The sequence below is a fragment of the Heterodontus francisci genome, chromosome 11, assembly GCF_036365525.1.
Source record: "Heterodontus francisci isolate sHetFra1 chromosome 11, sHetFra1.hap1, whole genome shotgun sequence".
Taxonomy (NCBI): domain Eukaryota; kingdom Metazoa; phylum Chordata; class Chondrichthyes; order Heterodontiformes; family Heterodontidae; genus Heterodontus; species Heterodontus francisci.
This window is the reverse complement of record NC_090381.1, coordinates 87,418,471-87,441,812: the sequence shown is the minus strand read 5'-3', so window position 1 is coordinate 87,441,812 and position 23,342 is coordinate 87,418,471. Positions and strand designations below refer to the sequence as shown.

General features: G+C 41.8%; 1 protein-coding gene across 1 annotated transcript in view; it reads right to left on the bottom strand.

The window, feature by feature from the left end:
• The window catches only part of ece2a (endothelin converting enzyme 2a), a 297,773-nt gene that overhangs the window by 68,477 nt on the left and 205,954 nt on the right, over nucleotides 1-23,342 (bottom strand). Inside the window, 1 exon segment of the mRNA XM_068041679.1 lies at nucleotides 9,733-9,745. Coding sequence (XP_067897780.1) covers nucleotides 9,733-9,745 — 13 coding nt within the window.

The window sequence follows — 23,342 nt, the reverse complement described above, 5'->3', positions numbered from 1 at the left end:
GCTAATGTAACCCCACTGTTTAAAAAAGGAGGTAGAGAGAAAACAGGGAATTATAGACCGGTTAGCCTGACATCAGTAGTGCGTAAAATGCTAGAGTCCATTATAAAAGATGTAATAGTAGAGCACTTGGAAAACAGTGATAGGATCAGACAAAGTCAACATGGATTTATGAAAGGGAAATCATGCTTGACAAATCTACTGGAATATTTTGAGGATGTAACTAGTCGGATAGATAAGGGAGAACCAGCGGATGTGGTGTATTTGGACTTTCAGAAGGCTTTCGATAAGGTGCCACATAAGAGATTAGCATGCAAAATTAAAGCACATGGGATTGGGGGTAAGATACTGACATGGATAGAGAACTGGTTGGCAGACAGGAAACAAAGAGTAGGAATAAACGGGTCTTTTTCTGAGTGGCAGGCAGTGACTAGTGAGGTACCGCAGGGATCAGTGCTAGGACCCCAGCTATTCACAATATATATTAATGATATAGATAAGGGAATTAAATGTAATATATCCAAGTTTGCAGATGACACAAAGCTGGGTGGGAGTGTGAGCTGTGAGGAGGATGCAATGAAGTTCCAGTGTGATTTGGCCAGGTTGAGTGAGTGGGCAAATGCATGGCAGATGCAGTATAAGGTGGATAAATGTGAGATTATCCACTTCGGTGGCAAAAACAGAAAGGCAGATTATTATCTGAACGGCGTTAAATTGGGAAAGGGGGAGGTGCAGCAAGACCTGGGTGTCCTTGTACACCAGTCACTGAAAGTATGCAGGTAGTTAAGAAGGCAAATGGTATATTGATCTTCATAGCGAGAGGATTCGAGTACAGGAGCAAGGATGTCTTGCTGCAATTATACAAGGCCTTGGTGAGACCACATCTGGAGTATGTGTGCAGTTTTGGTCTCCTTATCTGAGAAAGGATGTTCTTGCTATGGAGGGAGTGCAGCGAAGGTTCATCAGACCTATTCCTGGGATGGCAGGACAAATGTATGAAGAGAGATTGGGTCGATTAGGCTTGTATTCGCTAGAGTTTAGAAGAAAGAGAGGGGATCTCATGGAAACCTACAATATTCTAACAGGACTGGACAGACTAGATGCAGGAAGGATGTTCCGGATGGCGGGAGAATCCAGGATCAGGGGTCACAGTCTAAGGATAAGGGGTAAGCCATTTAAGACTGAGTTGAGGAGAGATTTCTTCACCCAGAGAGTGGTGAACCTGTGGAATTCTCTACCACGGAAAGCAGTTGAGGCCAAATCATTAAATATATTCAAGAAAGAGTTAGATATAGTTCTTAGGGTTAATGGGATCAAGGGATATGGGGAGAAAGCGGGAACAGGTTACTGAGTTTGGATGATCAGCCATGATCGTATTGAATGGTGGAGCAGGCTCGAAGGGCCGAATGGCCTACTCTTGCTCCTATTTTTCTATGTTTCTATATCTAGGCCATCTGAGTTTTTGTTGTGCCTGCTCTTTTACTCTGACAAAAGAAAAGGATTTCCCAGATAAGAGTGAAACCTTATAATGTGCTGCTGGCTGGGGCCAGATTACAGGCCCAATACAAAGGGAAATATGAATAAAACATGAAATAAATAGGAGCACCACTACAAGCATTTCAGTTGTTTTGTTCTCATTGCTCTGTTATTTTTATCCAATTTTGTCCAATACACAGTTTCAAACCTTGAAGCTTTGATATCTTCCACTTAATCCTTGGCAGCTTTGCCCTTTTTATCCCAGAATTCAAAAAGAAATTAAGTGTTTAGACAGCAACCTAGAACTAGTTTGTAACTGGTAACTGAGATGAATACAGGGAAGTCGAGTAACTGCAAATTTGAAACAATTTAAGAGACTGCAATACAGAGTATTGCAATGATGATGATGTATTTTCATTGTTCCTTTATTGAACTAAATTATCTTTTAGGACTCAAGGAGCACCAGTACAAGAGAGCTATAAAAGTCTGTCAAACCACCAGAGAGTGCATTGTTAGATTTAATTCACAAGAGCAGATGGATCATATTGTACATGATATGAACCATTACATAACAAATGCAGCATCTATAGATTAAATAAGACGAGTTCTGGACTACTTTGGATCTATAACTCAGAAACAGACTCACCTGATCATTTGTGCAACAAAGTTGTGACTGAGTTCAGGGAAGCACCACTAGTGGAATACAAATCATATACCACAGATATTCAGCAAGTATTTTGTTTGCGCTATACATTTGGTAAGTAAGTAAGGTTTAAGTATTTATATATAAATATTAATTTGAGATATCAATTACATTTATTTGTGCATTCTGGAGTATTGTAACTTACAATGCTGTTCATTCTTACACTCAATGTCACCACCATTAAATATGAAAAATATTTCATGATACATAATACAAATAGCATTGCACTAGCACCACCATTGTGCCCAAAATGCTGATAAACAAGGCTTGTCCGACTTCAACAGATCTTAAGGCACTTATCAGATCAGGTGACAGTTCCATTGTTGATATCACATGAGTACTGTTGATGATTTTAAAGAGAAAAAGTGTAGGGTCCCTGCACTTCTCTTCACTAGTACTCCCTGTGCTGGTGTAGCTTACTTTGTTCTTTACAGGAGACAATTACTCTAATCTTCAACAGCAGCAACAACCTTTGTCTTCACTAGTGGTGACCCTTTTTCACCAACAGTAATTACTCTGATTTTCAATTGAAGCAATGACCCTGATTTATACCAGTAACAACTACCTTCTTTAACGGAAGCAACTATTCCTTATTGTTGGTGGTAGCAACTACCATGTTTTTCACAGAACTAATTTGAGCAAAGGGGGTAGAAATTGGTATGCATTGTGCCTGTTTTTTGAGTATAAAATGGATGCAAAGCAAACCAATTTACCAGTGGGACAATCTATGCAGACATTGGTCTCACTGATAAATTTGTGGGGCCCATTTTCTAGGTGTCCAGGGTAGGCAGGTATTGGTGGCAACACTTTCAGCTGCTGAGGCCCTAAGCTCCTGAATTCTGCATCCCCTCCCCTCCAACCCCCAACCCCCTGCCAAACCTCTCCACCTCTCTTTACTCCTTTAAGACACTTCCTAAAACTTACCCCCATCTGCCTTAATATCACCTTAGGTGGCTCGGTGTCAAATTTTGTTTGATAGTGCTTCTGTGTAGTGCCTTGGGATGTTTTACCATGTTAAAGGCACGATATAAATACAAGTTTTTATTGTTGAAACATTAAGATAATTTGATTTGCTAAGGCACTTAATTGTTATTATCAATAATGTCAACACTAGGAGAGCACTGTGTACTGTACATTAATACATTTTTTTATGTCTGAAATCTGTACTCTTGTGGCCCTCTATATTGCTGTATTTGTTGTAAAATTCTAAGCAGCTTTGTGCTCTTGACATAGGCACACAAAAATCTGAGTTGAATTACCCAAGCTCAATTCTCATAGGATCCTTGCAAATGGCAGAGAAAGGAAATTGCACTTCAACAGTCTGGATTATATTTAAACCCAGGTCTCAGAGGTGAAAAAGCTATCTCCCAACCCCAACAGGCCAGTGCCATAGTACATTTAATTGTATACGATGCTGCAGCTTAAAACAAAAGTTGAATGCAAATTATGAGATTCGATAAGTGAAACAATAAAAATACATGCAAAAATGAATACAAGGAGAAGGAAAAGTCACACCAACTGGGGAGAGAGACCAATTGAAAAATATAGGAAAGTAGGACCAAGAAAGAGTTAAATACTGCTATCAAATATAATATGCTCCAATCTCCATGACAACAAGTCTGGCTGATTCAGTGGATAAATCCTGCCCTAATTCACTAAGCTGAAGATTTATATTGCTGCATCTCTCCCCTTCCATAGCTTTTAACTTGTACAGTACTATATTTTTGTGGTAGAATATGGATGGAATATTTATTATAGAACCAGTGACATTTTGGATATCTCAATCCTTCTCGATACTAAAACAGTTCTTGATCTCTCATACTGAGTAATCAGCAGTATGCAAATTGTTTGAGGACATATGCTGATGAGCACTGAGCAATCCCTGGTACTTTGAACTTTGATAGACAGCTTTGTTATGGATTAATAATTTACAGTTTTTCTTTATTAAATACTGCACTGACTCCATATAAATTTTACAACCAGAGAAGTTACATTGAAACATCATGTGATGCAATGGTACAAAAATATCATGAGACACATCTAAGATTTTGGTCTGTCTGTGAATACTGTAACTGAATTAGAATGACATTATTGCTTAATTTTTCCAGTTCAAATAGCCCCTGTACTGGCAGATTGACAAAAAGGAATGATCTAAATTGACCATGAAATCTACTATCTTTCTACTGTAATCCAAAATATGTCATCCTCTCTCAATATTTTTCCCCAGATTCACTATTCAGTGAGCACACTGCAGAGTCAGTAAGGTCATTTATTTGTAATTAGGCACACCAGGTGTATCCCAGTGGAGTGCCATAAACATGATAGTCTTTACCACTGTCTGGAGACAAGCAGAATCTTTGTTTACATTATATGATGATCAGGGTCTGATTGGTTTCTGTCGTGGCAGGTCTTTGGAATGTGATGCTTATACTAACAGTTTCACACTTCCAACACATGTCGACCAGGCTCATTCTAGAACAAAACAAGCAGTGACAGGACACTTCACTCCAGACTTACACTAGCAGGAAAGGAAAATGTAGCTATATTAAAGCTGAGGCCACATTTCAAAAATAGATTTAGACATGAATCTGCCCTTATTCTTAATTTCCTAGGTGTTAGACATTAAGACAATTGAAAGTAAACATATTAAAACATTTGACCACATTTCAATGTAGCAGATTACAATTTGAATATATTCAATTTATATGCAGGAGGAGACCTCACTACTTTCACTCGCTAACAATGGTTCTGTTGTGAAGCTCAACTTATTTGGAAAACTGTTCTTTAGGAATCCTAGCCAAAACTAATTTCAACTCAAAAGTTGCTCACATGGAGTCATTTTGAAGTATTATACTCAACAGAAAGATTTGTCCAAGTTATGAACCTTGAGTTTGTTTTGGCCTGTGCCTTTAAAATGCCACTCTGTTCCTGTTATTATATGACCACAGGAAGGGAGCAAATGAATGTAATCTGTGACAGAAAGTAGGTGTACTTCTTAACTTTGATTTTAAGTTAGAAGAGTCCAAAGGGACCTGGGTGTCTTTGTTCCTAAGTTACTGAAAGCTAACATGCAGGTGCAGTAAATAATTAGGAAGGCAAATGGTATGTGTTATATATTTGGTTCTTTATGCTGCCACCATATGGAGTCTAGCCCGAGAGTTTCTTAGATTGTATTGTTCAAATATTAATCCACACTAGCTTGTGTGTCTCCTTCAAAAGCCACGCTGTAATTGTTCTCGAGTTTCTCCCACATGATCTCTTACCTCAACATGGGGGGGCGGTAATCTTTAAATGTTCTCAAGATTAACCCTTTGATACCTTTATACTACAGTATGTTGGCCTTTATTGCAAGAGGATTTGAGTACCGGAATAAAGAAGTCTTGCTGCAATTGTACAGAGCCTTGGTGAGGTCGCACCTGGAGTATTCTGTACAATTTTGGTTTCCTTACCTAAAGAAGGATACATTTGCCATAGAGGGAATGCAACGAAGGTTCACCAGACTGATCGCTGGCATGGTGGGATTATCTTATGAGGAGAGATTGAGGAGACTGGGCCTTTACTCTCCAGAGTTTAGAAGAATGAGAGGTGATCTCATTGAAGCATACAAAGTTCTTACAGAGCTTGACAGGGTTGATGCAGGAAGGATGTTTCCCCTGGCTGGGGTGGGGTCTAGAACCAAGGGACACAGTCTCAGAATAAGCGGTAGGTCATTTAGGACTGAGATGAGAAGGAATTTGTTCATTCCGAGTGTGGTGAATCTTTGGAATTCTCTATCCCAGAGGACTGTGGAGGCTCAAACATTGAGTCTGTTCAAGACAGAGATTGATAGATTTCCAGATATTAAAGATTCGAGGGATATGGGGATAGTGCGGGAAAATAGCATTGTGGTAGAAGATCAGCCATGATCTAGTTGAATGGCAAAGCAGGCTCAAGGGGCCGAATGGCTGACTTCTGTTCTTATTCCTATGTTCCTGTGTGCCCAAATAATTATTTGCCTGTTAAAATTTAATTGTGGGCATTCAACTCTTGGCAATACTGGGTAAGTATTCATCTGAATACCCATTATTTACCCAGTTATTGTAATAGATTACACCTACCACTCTTACTAGTAGAATACCCGGTATCAAAGTGATGCACTGTGGATCACCAACTGCACACCTGACAGCAATACCTCAGATAAAAATTTATCACTCCAATTAGGGTCAGTATCATACCATTCGGCTATCACAGATTATATGGATGCACTGCTTCCATGACACATCTACAATCCTCTTTAATAAACAACTAGGGATGCAGGAATCAATTTATATACACCCTCACTGCTAAAGTAGCTGGCATCTCAAAAGTAATGATTCAGATTTGGGTACTGATTTGCATTTGCTCCTTATTTCTGCTATTCTTAAACATTTCAGTCCTCTCTTCATATAGTCAATAAGTAACAATATTATCAAAATACTATTACCCCTTTGAGGATTGACTATCTCTGGTATTTTCTTCTCACCGACTAAGAAGAAAATTGGAGTGCCAAGAATGCTTTCTGAGCACAGAATATTGTAAACCAGAACCAAGATCCATAAATATGCAACATTCTATGTTCACAATAATCTGACTGTATTTAAAAATCAAAATGTATTATTTTAATTTATAGTCAGAAAGACACAAATTAGGCTTCGTGTTATTAATTACTGTAAAACATTTGAAAATTGGACAATTTAAAATGTGTTTAGAAAATACTTTCTTGGAGCTTTATTTGGAATCTCATTCTTTCTACTTATGTCATTTTGGAGTTCAATCATTATTAGTTACGCTGCGGAATAAAACATGTAATATTAACAAGTCCACAGATATCAATTTGGTCAGCAACATAGAAAGTGAAATACTGAAGCCTGTAGGCAACTCATCAAATGCCAGCAGCTACGCTAATAGAGCAAACATAGGATTGTGAATGTGCATCTGTCTGTATGTGTACTAAGCACAATTACTCAAATACAGCTTGAGCTAGATTCATAAAACTTTCAATGATTGCCTTTTGAGCCAGTGACCCTTTTGGGATTGATCATAGAACCCTAGCAGTTAATAGTTTCCATGGCAATATCTTTACGATCTATCAATCCTGGTCTTCATAGCTCGTAACCACTCAACTTAGGTTGACTATGATCCTTTTCCCCCTCAGTTTCCTACTCTGAAATGAAGTTATTTTGCACAGAGAAAATAAAAAATTGGCATAGGGAACATTGATGGCTGCGACAATAGCATAGCCAATTAAAATTGGCAGGATTGGTACTGAATAATAAATCTAATATCGTACAACTTAAAAAATGCAATTGTTTTCTGACTGATAAATAACATTAGCATAAACACGACAGCTTTACATCAAAGAAGGCTGACTAAATTTCACAGGTGGATTGTACAAAAACATTAGCAGCTCGGCTTCCTCCCAGTGGATAATGAGAAACATTTGAGATTTTTAACTTCACAACAGTTATACTTAGCATTAATGTGGGCCAGGAAGGTATGGAAGTGCCAAATTTCAGGAGCTATGGTGTGCATGTTCCCCCCAACCTCGTGAATCTGAACCCTTTTGACACCATTTTTCTTGATCCTCCTGGATGCCTCCCTCTATTCGCTTGTCTTCTCTTGGTCTTTTCATCAACATTCCCATGATGTCAGCCATCTCAGTTTTGCTACTCCCTGAAGAAAGGATTCATAGGAACGTAGGAATATAGGAGCAGGAGTAAGCCATTCAGTCCATTGAGCCTGCCCCGCCATTCATACGATCATGGCTAATCATCCACTTCGATGCCTTTTTCCCACATAATGCTCATATCCATTTATGTCATTGGTATTTCGAAATCTTTCAGTCTCTGCATTAAACACACTGAATAACTGGGTTTCCACAGCTCTCTGGGGTAGAGAATGCCAAAGATTCACAACCCTCTGAGGAAATAAATTTCTCCTCATCTCTGTCCTAAATGGGCTCCCCCTTTTTTTGAAATTGTGTCCCCTGGTTCTAGACTCCCCAACTAGGGGAATCATCTTATCTACGTCTACCCTGTCTATCCTTTTAAGTATTTTGTAGGTTTCAATGAGATCACCTCTCATTCTTCGAAACTCTAGAGAATACAGGCTCAGTTTCCCCAATCTCTCTTCATAGGACAGTCCCACCATCCCGAGAACAAGTCTGGTGAACCTTCGTTGCACTCCCTCTGTGGCAATAATATCCTTCCTAAGGTAAGGGGACCAAAACTGCACACAATACTCCAGATGTGATCTAATCAAGGTTCTATACAATTGCAGTAAGACTGCACTACTCCTATACTCAAATCCTCTTGTGATAAAGGCTAACATACCATTAACCTTCTTAATTGCTTGCTGTACCTGATTGTTAGCTTTCAGTGACTTATTGATAAGGACACGCAGATCCCTTTATACATCTACACTTTCTAATCTCTTACCATTTAAGAAATGCTCTGCAAATCTGTTCCTCTTACCAAAGTGGATAACCTCACATTTTTCCAGATTATATTCCATCGCCACGTTCTTGCCCATTCACTAAGTCTGTCCAAATCTCCTTGAAGCCACTTTGCATCTTCCTCACAACACACATTCCCACCTAGTTTTGTGTCATCTGCAAACTTGGAAATATTACATTTGGTCCCCACATCCAAATCATTGACATATATTGTGAACAACTGGGGGCCCAAACACTGATCCCTACAGTAACCCACTAGTCACAGCCTGCCAATGCGAGAATGACCCGTTTCTTCCTACTTTCTGCCTGTTAACCAATCCTTAATCCATGCCAGTATATTACCTCCTATCCCATGTGCTTTAATTTTGCTAATCAACCTCCTGTGGGGGAATTTATATAAAGCCTTCTGAAAATCCAAGCATACTACATCCACCAACTCCCCTTTATCTTTATTTTATTTTATTTATTTAGAGATACAGCACTGAAATAGGCCCTTCGGCCCACCGAGTCTGTGCCAACCAACAACTACCCATTTATACTAACCCTACAGTAATCCCATATTCCCTATCACCTCCCGACACTAGGGGCAATTTACAACGGCCAATTTACCTATCACCTGCAAGTCTTTGGATGTGGGAGGAAACCGGAGCACCTGGTGAAAACCCACGCAGACACAGGGAGAACTTGCAAACTCCGCATATGCAGTACCCAGAATCGAACCCGGGTCCCTGGAACTGTGAGGCTGTGGTGCTAACCACTGCGCCACTGTGCCGCCCACTGTTAGTTTCATCCTCAAAAAACGCCAACAGGTTCATCAAACATGATTTCCCCTTCATAAATCCATGCTGACTATGCCCAGATCATTATTATCCAAGTGTCCATTTATCACATCCTTTAGAATAGATTCTGACATTTTCCAAGTGACTGATGTAAGGCTAACAGGTCTGTAATTTCCTGTTTTCTCTCTCCCTCCCTTCTTAAATAGTGGGTTGACATTTGCTACCTTTCAATCTGAAGGAAACGCTCCAGATTATATTGAATTTTAGAAGATGATCACCAATGCATCCACTAGCTCCATAGCTACCTCTTTCAACACTCTGGGACGTAAGACATCAGGTCCTGGGGACTTATCAACCGTCAGCCCCATTAATTTCTCCAATACAACCTTCTTACTAATACCAATTTCCTTCAATCCTCATTCACCCTAATCCCTTGGATTTCTAATTCTGGGAGATTTCTTGTATCTTCCTCAGTGAAGTAATCATTTAACTTCTCTGTCATTTCTCTATTCCCATTATAAATTCTCCTGACTCTGCCTGTAATGGATCCACATTTGTCTTAGCCAAACATTTCCTTTTTACATACCTATAGAAGCTTTTTCAGTCTGTTTTTATATTTTTTGTTAGCTTACATTGATATTCTATTCTTCCTTTCTTTATCAGTTTCTTCATCCTCCTTTGCTGTATTCTAAAATCCTCCCAATCCTCAAGTTTACTAGGGATTTTCTGATGTCATGCAGGCCCCCACCTGCCAAGAATGAGGCACATTGGTTTTGTCATATGAACATTGATTTTGAACTGTTGCTGGAGTGAGGAAATGACTTGTTGAACAGTTCAGCTGGGGCTAGAAAAACATTTGCATACTAACAGGCAGTGCTTGTGTAGACAAATGAACATTTCCTGACTCATTCAACCCACAATGGTTGTTGATCACCAGACTGTGAGGGGGTGGGCAAGCACATTTCAGGGCCTGCCAGGGTGGTGCAATTCACAGGGGCCAGGACTGGTTGGACCAGCTGGTCACATGACTAACTGGCTGGTCCAGGGTTATTTGAACCAACCACAGAGAGTTTGAAGTCAGAAGGACTGTTTGCTCCTGGACTTGTCTGCTCCCACCTCTTTCTCACAAGCCTCTGAATCCACTGTAGACACATGAACCCCAAGAGAGAAAAGTCTCCTTCAGCGAACAAGGTTTAAGAAGAATACTGGGCCCCAATGAAAAGCAAGAACTACCTACAATCAAGGACTCTACAATGAGCTCGAAGAACTGTAACAAAAACTCTTCAGATTTTGCCTCAAACTTTTCCACTTTATTTTTCTTCTGCTCTTTTCTGTCTCTATTTGCATGTGTGTATCGCATATGCAGCGTGGGCGTGTCATGTATCTGTGGGCATTAACTGAATTAGAGTTTAAGTTTAATAAATTTCAACCTTTCTTCTTTAAACCTGAGAAAACCTGTTTGTGCTGGTTTCTTTGCCTTATCATTGGAAAGCAGTGAACAATGATTCACTGAGGGGGAGCTAAAAACAGTGTGTTTAAAATTAAACCCTATTATGGTAAGACCAGGTGAAGGCTGAGAGGGACACCTAGACACCTTTCTCTCCTGGTCATAACAGAACTTTGTGGGCTACCGTCCTAGATTTTACCCACAGAGAAACGAGGGAAATTGGAAGTGGGAAGCCAAATTGCTCCCAATCAAAAAAGAGCATGATTTCAATACAGATTTTCTTGTGGTTGTGCTTGAATACTAGCATGTTTGCAACTGAAGCTAGTAGCTCTCCAAGCCAGGGTGAAGTAACTTGGGATAAGTTAAAAATACTGTCTATGGAGGAGTTGAGGAAAATGGCTGAGCAGTGTGGGATCACTGTACGTGGCAAGGCTAGGAAGTCTGAACTCCTTAGGCTAGTGGCCAAGCATTTTTCCCTTGAATCTGAAGAAGCAGAAACAGGGTTAGAAGCAGACCCAGACAGGGTATTGCTAGCAAAGATACAACTGGAACAGAGGAAACTTGAATTTGACGAAAGAGAGAGCATTCCAGAATGAATGTGAAGAGCAAGAGAGGAGAGAGAGAGAAAGTCTGGAGAAAGTACAAGAGAGAGAGAGAGAGAGAGAGAGAGAGAGAGAAAGAATATTCCAGAAAGAATGCGAAGAAAGAGAGCTGAAGCGGCTTGTGTTAACTAGGAGGCAACAGAGTAGCCTCAGTGAAAGCATGGCCAATATGGAGGAGTGTAATTCAGGGCTGGGTACAGAATTGTTAAAACTATCTCAACTAATTCCAAAATTCAATGAGGAAGATGTAGAAGAATCTTTTATGTCCTTTGAGAAACTGGCAAGGCAGCTAAAATGGCCAGCTGAGACCTGGCCTCTTTTATTACAAAGCAAGCTAACCGGAAAAGCCCATGAGGTTTATTCCCTGTTGCCAAATGAGAGTTCATCAAATTATGAACTGACAAAAAATGTTATCCTCTGGGCATATGAATTAGTACCCGAAGCCTATCGCCAAAAATTTAGAACCCTCAAGTAGCAAGCTAATCAAACTTATCTGGAGTTTGAAAGAAGTAAGCAGCTGGCTTTTGACTAGTGGCTGAGGGCTCTTCAAGTGCAGCTCAGCTATGAGAATGTCAGAGAAGTAATTCTGTTAGAGAAATTTAAACACTCTCTCCCACTCTCCCTAAAGACCCATGCAGAACAGCAGTGGGTTCAGAGAGCCTGGCAAGCGGCCGTTCTGGATGATGAGTTTGATTTAATTTATAAGTCGGTTTCCCAGGGGAGAACCTTTCCTGGTCACCCCCACAAATCCAAAAAGGACAAAGGGTGGGAAGGTGATAGGAACCCAAGCGGTCCTGGGAGAGAAAAGAAAGCAGGAGACACAGAGAGCCCTCCTCTAGCCAAAAAGGAAGGTGCTGTGAGCAAGAGTGAGACCCGGAGACCTGTGTGCTTCCATTGTAATAAAGCAGGGCATTTAAAAGCTGATAGCTGGAAATTAAAGGGAAAACCTGTAGGGTTAATCAGGGCACACCCACTCATTGAAGAAATGAACCTGATGGAAAGCACAGCAGAAGAAGCTGTGGCTTTAACTGCAGCAAGAGTAAGACCCAGGAAGCTTACAGCTGCAAGTGCAGGAAAATTTAATAGGATTCCTGAAGGTTATCAGAGTTTTGTGTCTGAAGGGAACGCAACCCCATATCTCTCGAGTGGGTCAAGCAAGCCCATAGTAATTCTCAGGGACGCAGGGGCCACTAGATCTCTTTTACTGGGAAAAGGCATGACCTTCCCCCCAGAGAGTGCAGTGAACACCAGAATGGTGGTGAATGGTATTGGAGGGCAGTATATGCCTGTACCTGTACACTGGGTGCACCTCGAGTGAGACTTAGTTTCGGGACCGGTGGCCTTAGGGATTATCCCTAGTTTGTCTGTGAACGGGGTTGTTCCTAGGTAATGATTTGGCAGGGGTGAAGGTGATAGCCCCCCCAGTAGTGAAAGAAAGACCGCAAGAGGTCAGAGAGACAGGGCCGTGGCAGGAGACAGACCCCTGCAGTTTCCCTGAATGTGTAGTGGATCCGGCCATGATCAATCCGTTTCCCCCAGAGGAGGTTGAATTAGACTGCAGGCAGATGATCAGATATGTCTATCAGAGACTTTCTTTGGAAAGTTAGGAGACCCAGGGAATGAATTAATTGGATTTTCCCTAGCTGAGGCTCAGCGAGCCGACCCGGTATTGCGTGAGTTAGCACAGGCTGCCCAGTCTGAAAGTGAAGCAGAGGGAGTCCCTGACTGCTACTATTTAAAGAATGAGGTACTGATGAGCAAGTGGAGTTCTCCTCACAGACCTGAGAGCAAGGAGGGGACAGTAGTCCACCAGTTAGTGGTGCCGCAGAGATACCGGAGAGAAATATTAAGAAGGGTCCACGAGACTACAGTGGCTGTACATGCCGGTATGTAAAAGACCAAACTCCGCATAAGATAGCAGTTTGACTGGCCAAAACTCCTCAAAGATGTGGTGGAGTACTGCAGGAGTTGCCACATGTGTCAGGTTGAGGGGAAGCCCAACCTACAGTGAAACCTGCACCCCTAAGTTCTTTACTGGTGTTAGGAGGACCAGAGGGCTTGTGAACTGTAAGGGATACCCACCAGGAGCAAAATGGGACAGGCAGGCGCAAGGCTAGCAAAAGGTTAGACAGGGAAGGGGAAAAAGCGACAAAGAGGGAAGGTTAAAGGAAGTCCGGGAGGAATCCCAGATGAAAGCTCCTATTGTCCGGTCAGCCACACTCGAAACATTTGAAAAGTTAGACCCCACATCCTCCTATGTAAATGTAGACACTAGAAGCACCCCACCAGAGTTGCTAACAGCATTTACAGGAACCTTCAGAAAAAAAAGAAAGACCTCCAGGGGGCAGAGAAACCGTGAAGGTGATGCCTCACCCAGTCAAAGTGCCACAAGCAGTGCAGTAGAGTGCAGTAGAGTCTGCACAAATACCTGTAGGCAGGAGTGTCCCAGAGGACAAAAGGGAGATTAGCAAACAATCCTGACCTGCAGTCAGAAAAAAGAAAACCACACATCCCTCTAAAGTCAAAAGCCTTTGCATGACTCAGCAAAGCATTGAAAGAGAGTTCAGGATAGACACGCCCACTACTGACTCTCCTGAACAAAAAATTTCCAACTCAGGGCCAATTAAATCTAACCATCTCAAAGACTCTAGGCAGCCATGGAAATGGGAAAACTGAAGAAAAACATCCCCAAAGAGCCACATATTAACTGAGATGCCAAAAAGGGGGCAATTAAAGCAGCATTGGCACTCAGAAAAGTCAGGCTATAATAAGTTTTAGGATTTATGAATGAATGGGAATGAATGAGAGAAATGCATGTTTTTTTTCTGTATCATATATTTTCTCTCGACCCTTTTAATCAAATTAGCTTTTCTCAAATTGCATTTCATTCCACTGGGTGTGGAGGTGTCATGCAGGCCCCCACCTGCCAAGAATGATGCACATTGGTTTTGTCATATGAACATTGATTTTGAACTGTTACTGGAGTGAGGAAATGACTTGTTGAACAGATCAGCAGAGGCTGGAAAAAAATTTGCATACTAACAGATAGTGCTTGTGTAGACAAAGGACCATTCCCTGACACATTCAACCCACAATGGATGTTGATCACCAGACAGTGAGGGGGTGGGGAAGCTTATTGCAGGGCCTGCTGGGGTGATGCAATCCACAGGGGCCAGGACTGGTTGGACCAGCTGGTCGCATGACTAACTGGCTGGTCCAGGGTTTTTTGAACTAACCACAGAGAGTTTGAAGTCAGAAAGACTGTTTGCTCCTGGACTGAGAAGATGTCTCCTGTCTGCTCCCACCTCTTTCTCACAAGCCTCTGAATCCACTGAAGACATGAACCCCAAGAGAGAAAAGTCTCCTACAGTGAACCAGATTTAAGAAGAATACTGGACCCAACGAAAAGCAAGAACTACCTACAATCAAGGACTCTACAATGAGTTTGAAGAACCATCACAAAAACTCTTCAGATACTGCCTCAAACCTTTCCACTTTATTTTCTTCTGTTCTTTTCTGTCTCTATTTGCTTGTGTGTATCGCATATGCATGCTAGCGTGGGCATGTCGTGTATCTGTAGGCATCAACCGAATTAGAGTTTAAGTTTAATACATTTCAACCTTTCTTCTTTAAACCTAAGAAAGCCTGTTTGTGCTGGTTTCTTTGCCTTATAATTGGAAAGCAGTGAACAAGGATTCAACAAGAGGGAGCTAAAAACATGGTGTGTTTAAAATTAAACCCTGTTACGGTAAAACAAGGTGAAGGCTGAGAGGGACACCTTTCTCACCTTGTCATAATACTGGAAACTTTATTGGCCTTTTCTTTTAATCTTATACAATCCATAACATCCTTTGTTATCCACGGTTGACTGCCTTTACTTTTGGTGTTTTTGTGCCTTGAAGGAATATATAATTGCTGTAAACTATGTAATATTTCTTTAAAGACTATCCATTACCTATGTACTGTCATATCTTTTAATATATTTTCCCAATCCACCTCAGCCAATTTGTCCCTCATAACTTCATAATTTCCTTTGTTCAAATTTAACACCCTGGCTTCAGATTGAACTACCTCACTTTCAAACAGAATTTAAAATTCCATCATATTATGGTCACTCATTCCTAAAGGTTCTTTTGCAACAAGATTATTAATTAGCCCTTTCTCATTACATAATACTAGATCTAAAGATTCACATTTATATAGTGCCTTTTGTGTCTTAGAAAATGCCGAAAGCACTTCACAGCTAAAAACTTAATTTTGAAATGTAGTCACTGTTGTTTTGTAAGCACCTGTGGCAGTGAATTTGCAAACAGCCAGGTGCCACAAGCTGCAATGAGTTGAACCACCAGGTAATGTGTTTTTGGTGGTAATGATTGAAGGATGTATGCTGGCTGGGACACCAAAAGTCTCTACGCATCTTTTAAATGCTCTGATACTTTGATGACGTCAAATTCTTTAGCGCTAATTGTCTCTATTTCACAGAGGCTCTTCTATACCTTTATCCCTCACCAGGTTTCTGAGCCTTCAATTTCTTTCTTGAACAGGGGCCCCAATGAGTCTGCATCCACTACTCTTCTCACCACCTGGTTGAACTTGTTCTCGTCTTGAGCAATTTCTCTTTTAACTACACTCATTTCCTCCAGAAAATAAGTGTCACTATAGGAATCTAATTTTGACATCCTGTTAACACTGATGACTTTGTTAGTGCTGTTTCCTGCTCTTGCTTTGATATTGAGAATTCACCAATTATGCTGCCAATTTCTACTCACCCCTCACCACTACATGTTGACTCTTCCTTTTCTGGACTTCTCTCTTTTCATATCTATTACAAGCCCACTTTCCGTCACACTAGCCTCCATTGATTAACATTTCAGCTGTAAAAACTTCATCAGAATACAGTTCTAGTGGGGGCTAGGGGTGGGGGAGTTTGTGCCCACGGTCTTCACATGTTTCTTTTCTTCTTGGGGCTAGTGCACCTACAGCGTGATTGTAGCATTTTTATGTTTTAATTTTAAACCTTCTGAATTGGCTGGGATTTTTTCTTTTCTTGTCTTTTTCATTGCGTGGGCCTTCTCTGTATTTTTTAAAATCATATTAGCTAAAAAGAGAGGCCTGTCAATGGAATACCAGAGGTAAATATGCAGAGCCACCTCTGAAGTCAAATAATTTCAGATGAATTCAAAACTACTGAAGTTGTATATTTTTCTGGAAGATTTTAAACAGCAGCACCATCATTAGCAAAAGTCTGGAGAAGCGCCTCTTTCATTTGAAGGTAATGTACCTGTAGCTGTCTATAATCCTCCCGCAAATTCTGATCATGATCCTCATAGTGAGGAAACTATCTAATCTGAAACCCATGGCCACCACACACGCAGGGAGATCCAGGACCTACAATTCTACCATGGATACCCCCGTCCTGTCGTGCAGCAGTCATTAAGCCACCTAATTGTGCAGGCGTGCACTTTATCATTAAGGAATGTTGTGGGTCTGGGGTATCAGTCTGATTATCCCACTGGATACGTTCTATCCCTTCCTCCTGGGGGTCAGCCACAATAGTACCATGAGCTCTAACTGAACCATCGGCATAAAAATTATCTATCTCAAAGACAACCACCTGATCTGCCTGAGGCTGCAGAACGGGATTAACACAAGTCGATGTATCACCCAATGGGAAAATTAAGCCAATCCCTTCATCATTAGCCATTATATCTGAACTAAACCTGAACTAGGAATTAAAATACATCAGGGCCTAATGTCAACTAGGAATAAAAGTGAACTTTAAAGGAAATTCCCAAACCTTAAAAGTAGAATTAGGGAGTTCTGATTTAAGATCCACAAACCATGATCAAGAGTTTGCCATCTCTCGGTTCTTAAATCTGGGTCTTAATACCAGATAGTAAACACTCCTTCCATTCTTACAAATCTAAACTAAACATTAAAGACTAACATGTAAGTACAGGATTCTGTTAACAAGACACATTTTTGGGCGCCAACTGAAGTGATTTATGACTTTAACCCCTTACAGGGACTTAACCAAATCAGGCGTACATCCCTATGAATTTCTTTTAATTAAGTTCAAATTAGACAAATTCTTATAGACACGTATTTGAGTCCAAAGAATTGAATTAGTTTTCCCTCAAAGAAAGAAAACTAACAGAGAATATTACCATCTTTCAGAGAGCCTATTTTTTAATAATTATGGCTAAGTCATAAATATCACAGATATTATAAGGGTCTGGGAAACTCTCTTCGATGCGTATCTCTCCACTCAAAGAGACACAGAGAGGGGGTTCTTGTATACAGAATGCTGCATGAGACAATTTATTAATTTTTATATATTTATTAAAAAAATGAACATGCAATACACTTTAAAGTGGATACGTATATCACAATATCAAATATTACCACGAGATGTAACACATAATCTTATTTCTAAAATAGAATCCAAAAGTTCAACCCTGCTAACGTTACAGCAAAGTTATCTTTGAATATCCTTCAAAATTTAAAGTCAACTTTTACCTTAAATTCCCCAAGTAAGCCATATGGTGAGAAGTATTGATGAGTAATTCAACACTTCTAATTTTTGCTTCAGAAACTCTCATGTTTATACTGTTTCTAAGGTATCATCTAACCTTTTAGCATATAGCTGTTACCTTTCTGTGTGTGTTTTTCCTGCTCTTGAAATCCATAAATGGTAGTATCATTAACTAGCATCTCCGCTTAATGTTTTGCTGGAATTCCCCTGCTCTTGAAGTTGTGAACATTTATCTGATCAAAATGTTTATAATTGTGTTTATTTGGCATCTGTTTTTGTAAGTACTATTCCATCTATTATTTTATTATCTATAATTGTGTTTCTTATGGTACCTTGTAGCAACCTTTTGAGTCAATCTGTCTACATTTTCCCAACACTATCAGTTAAGTTTATTGCTACCTCTTACTGATGTCACATAGGATGTTTCAATGTGTGTTTATTATCCAACTCCCTGGCAATAGAAATGGATTTCCCAACTTAAAAGGTGTTTCTGGTTCACATTCTAATGTAACAGGGACCTTGAAAGACCTTGAAATTTCTAACTTTATCTTCTTAAAGCTGAATGTCAGTGGGTCTTGAAAACTGACTATTTATTCAATCTTTAATTCTAAAAGGTATAATATATTAACTATATCTAAATTCTACCTAATTAAGTCTATTATACCTATGTTGCATCATAAGATGTCTTGTCACAGACATTTAAACCATGTGTTTTGTTAAAGAGGGACAGAAAACTGAAAAAGTAGAAGAATTTCTTGGTCTGTCTGCCATTTTCATAGATAGGTGGAGTTCTAACTAAAACAAGCAGTTTTAATACAGGAATCACACTAACAAAGGGAGACAGTAATGCTTCTCTTTACAGCACGCAAGGTTATTTGATAATTCTGTAGACTATGATTCCACCTTAAATGTCATTGTTGACAATAATAATAAATCTGCATTATATCACAATAACAAAATCAAAACAAAAGATGTATACTTCATAACACAGCTTGAGTACCTTCAGTGTCTCAACATGGTGCATAGGGAAGAACAAGAGGAGAGGGACTAGTTGGATAGCTCAATAAGCAGCAGATGAATGATGGGCCAAATGGTCTCTTCCTGAGTTGTATAACTTTATAGTATTTTAACAAATTTAAAGTGCTTGGTAAGTCTGACTAATTTTGCAATAAAGTACACAAAATAATGCTAATTTTATTCAGTTATATACTGCAGCAGTTCAAGAAAGTGGACCACTGCCTTATCAGGGAAACTAGCATTGATCAATAAATGCTGGCCTTGCCAGTGATACCCACATTCAGAAAAGAATAAATTAAGACACTGAAAGAACTCCTTCATCCACTTCAAATAGAAAAAATATTGCGATGCATTGCTTGTAAATATACATTTTCAAATGGAAAAGATGTATCATCTTAAAATGTATAACAAACTCTGTTTAACAGTTTTTATCTCACTTAGGTGATCTATATTCCCAATCATCACAACCTGAATTCAAACTGAAGGAAGTAACTTGGTTAAATGGAAGCAAGTGGAATCAGTGACTTGATCCCATTCTGATGGAGAGAGAAAATTTGCACCTGCAGCAAAGGCCTGTAATACAAAGGCCTGTAACTGGCTTCAACAAATTCCTCCGTGCAATAGCTGACCCGATGTGAATAGAATATACATTTTATAAGAAAACAATTTCCAGATGTGGAATGTCTTTTATAAAACTCTCTGAAGAGAACAAAGTCAACTCTGTGGTTTTCAAAAAAAATTCATGAAAGCACTGACCTGCTCATATTGCTCTTTTATTTAAATGTTCCAACTAATATTGACATAACTAAGAGTCCCCCACGACATGGATCATTTTGAATTATTTTGCCAAACAACACCTAATCCCAAATATGGACCTGAAAGTATGTGCATTTTTCAAAAAATATATAAAATGTTTGCCTCTTTTCTGCAGACTTCTCCAGTGGTGTGATTCCACAGGTGGGATAAACTCTCAGGTACCTTGTTTAAGTAACCATTCTTCCTCACTGAACTTGGACTGTGAGGGCCAGCAGGCTATTATTATGGGGAGCACAACCAAATCAGATCTTGTCTACATCCAATGTCCACACACTTAAACTTACCAGAGGAATGGATGGAAAGGAATCAGGAGGAAATGCAATACTTGATAGTAGCTTAAATGTATTGCAGCCAATTATAGAGCTCCCACTGCTGTCCTAGCTGAGATCAAGTCACAAGAACAGGAGTTCAATCTGAAACTATTGTGGTATGAAAATTTCAGTACAGTATCATGCAATGCTCTTGCCAACTGAACCATCAGAATCCATATTAAAAAGAAATGCCACTGATTACTATATAGTTTCACATCATCGCACACCAAGCAGGAAAGATCTGCAACTGCAACAGTCCTTCACTTAATGCTAATACAAAAACAAAATATGGCAGATGTTAGAAATCTGAAATAAAAACAGAAAATGATTTTAAAAAATGTACTGACCAGGTCAGACAGCATGTGTGGAGAGAGAAACAGACGGCTGAATTTTGATGGAAGGCCCAAGGTCCTGCTGTTAGGACCAGAAGCCGTTCCCATGCAGGCGGTGGGTGGCCGAGTGAACTGAATTATTGTGGCAGGTGGCCAATTAACAGGTGGAATGCAGAGGTGCCATCCATTCAGGTGGCATCAAGTCACACGGTTCAAAGTGCTGGTGCCATATTTAAAGGGCAGCCAGCACTGAATGAAAGGGAACATTGGAAGCAGCCTGTCAAAATGGAAACCCGAGCAGCACTGTGGACCTGAGCAGCCGGGAAGACCTGAGCAGCAGCGAAGACCTGGGCAGCAGTGAAGACCTGAGCAGAACTGCGGATCTGAACAGCAGTGAAGACTTGAGCAGAACTGCGGATCTGAACAGCAGTGAAGACCTGAGCAGAACTGCGGATCTAAACAGCAGTGAAGACTTGAGCAGCAACAAAGACCTGAGCAGAACTGCGGATCTAAACAGCAGTGAAGACTTGAGCAGCAACAAAGACCTGAACAGCACTGTGGACGTGAGCAGCAGTGAAGACCTGAGCAGCAGTGTGGAAAGGGCCAGCAGCAAAGACCTGAGAAGCACTGCGGACCTGAGCAGAACTGCGGATCTGAGCAGCAGTGAAGACCTGAGCAACAGTGAAGCCCTGAGCAGCAGCGAAGACCTGGGCAGCAGTGAAGACCAGGGCAGCAGCGAAGACCTGAGCAGAACTGCGGATCTGAGCAGCAGTGAAGACTTGAGCAGCAGCGAAGACCTGGGCAGCAACGAAGACCTGAACAGCACTGTGGACGTGAGCAGCAGTGAAGACCTGAGCAGAACTGCAGATCTGAGCAGCAGTGAAGACTTGAGCAGCAGCGAAAACTTGGGCAGCAACGAAGACCTGAGCAGCATTGCAGACCTGAGCATCAGTGAAGACCTGAGCAACAGTGAAGCCCTGAGCAGCAGCGAAGACCTGGGCAGCAGTGTGGACAGGGCCAGCAGCGAAGACCTGAGAAGCACTGCGGATCTGAGCAGCAGCGATGGTCTGGGCAGCAGTGCGGACATGGCCAGCAGCGAAGACCTGAGCAGAACTGCGGATCTGAGCAGCAGTGAAGACTTGAGCAGCAGCGAAGACCTGGGCAGCAACGAAGACCTGAACAGCACTGTGGACATGAGCAGCAGCGAAGACCTGAGCAGAACTGCAGATCTGAGCAGCAGTGAAGACCTGAGCAGCAGCAAAGGCCTGGGCAGCAGTGAAGGCCTGGGCAGCACTGCGGACATGGCCAGTAGCGAAGACCTGGGCAGCAGCGAAAACCTGGGCAGCAGCGAAGACCTGGGCAGCAGTGAAGACCTGAGCAGCAGTGAAGACCTGAGCAGCACTGCAGACCTGAGCAGCAGTGAAGACCTGGGCAGCACTGCAGACCTGAGCAGCAGTGAAGACCTGGGCAGCAGTGAAGAGCTGAGCAGCACTGCAGACCTGAGCAGCAGTGAAGACCTGGGCAGCACTGCAGACCTGAGCAGCAGTGAAGACCTGGGCAGCAGTGAAGAGCTGAGCAGCACTGCAGACCTGAGCAGCAGTGAAGACCTGTGCAGCAGTGAAGAGCTGAGCAGCACTGTAGACCTGAGCAGCAGTGAAGACCTGTGCAGCACTGTGGACCTTAGCAGCAGTGAAGACCTGGGCAACAGTGAAGATCTGTGCAGCACTGTGGACATGAGCAGCAGTGAGGACCTGAGCAGCAGTGAAGACCTGGGCAGCAGTGAAGACCTGTGCAGCACTGCGGACCTGAGCAGCAGTGAAGACCTGGGCAGCACTGTGGACCTGAGCAGCAGTGAAGACCTGGGCAGCACTGTGGACCTGAGCAGCAGTGAAGACCTGTGCAGCAGTGAAGACCTGTGCAGGACTGCGGATCTGAGCAACAGTGAAGACCCGGGCAGCAGTGAAGACCTGTGCAGCACTGCGGACCTGAGCAGCAGTGAAGACCTGGGCAGCACTGCGGACTTGAGCAGCAGTGAAGACCTGGGCAGCAGTGAAGACCTGTGCAGCACTGCGGACCTGAGCAGCAGTGAAGACCTGGGCAGCAGCGAAGACCTGAGCAGCACTGGAGATCTAAGCATGGCGGAACTGCGATCCAGATTGGCCCCACAGTTCACTCATGCCTCTCTGTGGGTTGTCCTTCAGGCTGCGCAGACAAGGAGGGAGGTCTGTAATGGGAGGAGGCGACAGGTCCGTCAAACCAAGCAAACCTGGATGGAGATCGCAGAGGAGGTCTAAAACATGAGGTTGTCCCTTGAATCTGGTTGCAGTGCCACAAGAGGGTCAATGACCTCATGCTTTCTGCCAAGGTGACTTTTTAATTACACGTTCATGGGATGTGGGCGTCGCTGGCTAGGGCAGCATTTATTGCCCATCTTTATCACAATAATGCCACATTTATTGTGACTGCAGCACACAGTCAACCCTGCAGCCTTAAATGTGACTAGGGGTGAATGTGAGATTGGTACAAAGGGCATGCCCACCCAGCTACTGGCAATGGCCAAACAGCAGCACTGGCTGTGGCAGGCATGGCAGCATATTGGTGAATGGCCCCGGTTCGTCACAGTTGACTACTGCACTGCCGCTTCTGAGTGGTCACATGTAGGAGGCATTCATGTGGCACCATCATGGATAGTCAGACGGCCCCAGCAGAAGTGACATGTGTCTCTTTGTCGGGTTACTAACAATGCAGGAAAAGACAGCCCACAATGCAATCGAAAGGGCAAAGACTGGAGGTGGCATCCCAAACCTCACGATCCTGATCCCAATGGAGCAGCAGGCACTAGAGCTTAGGGGCCG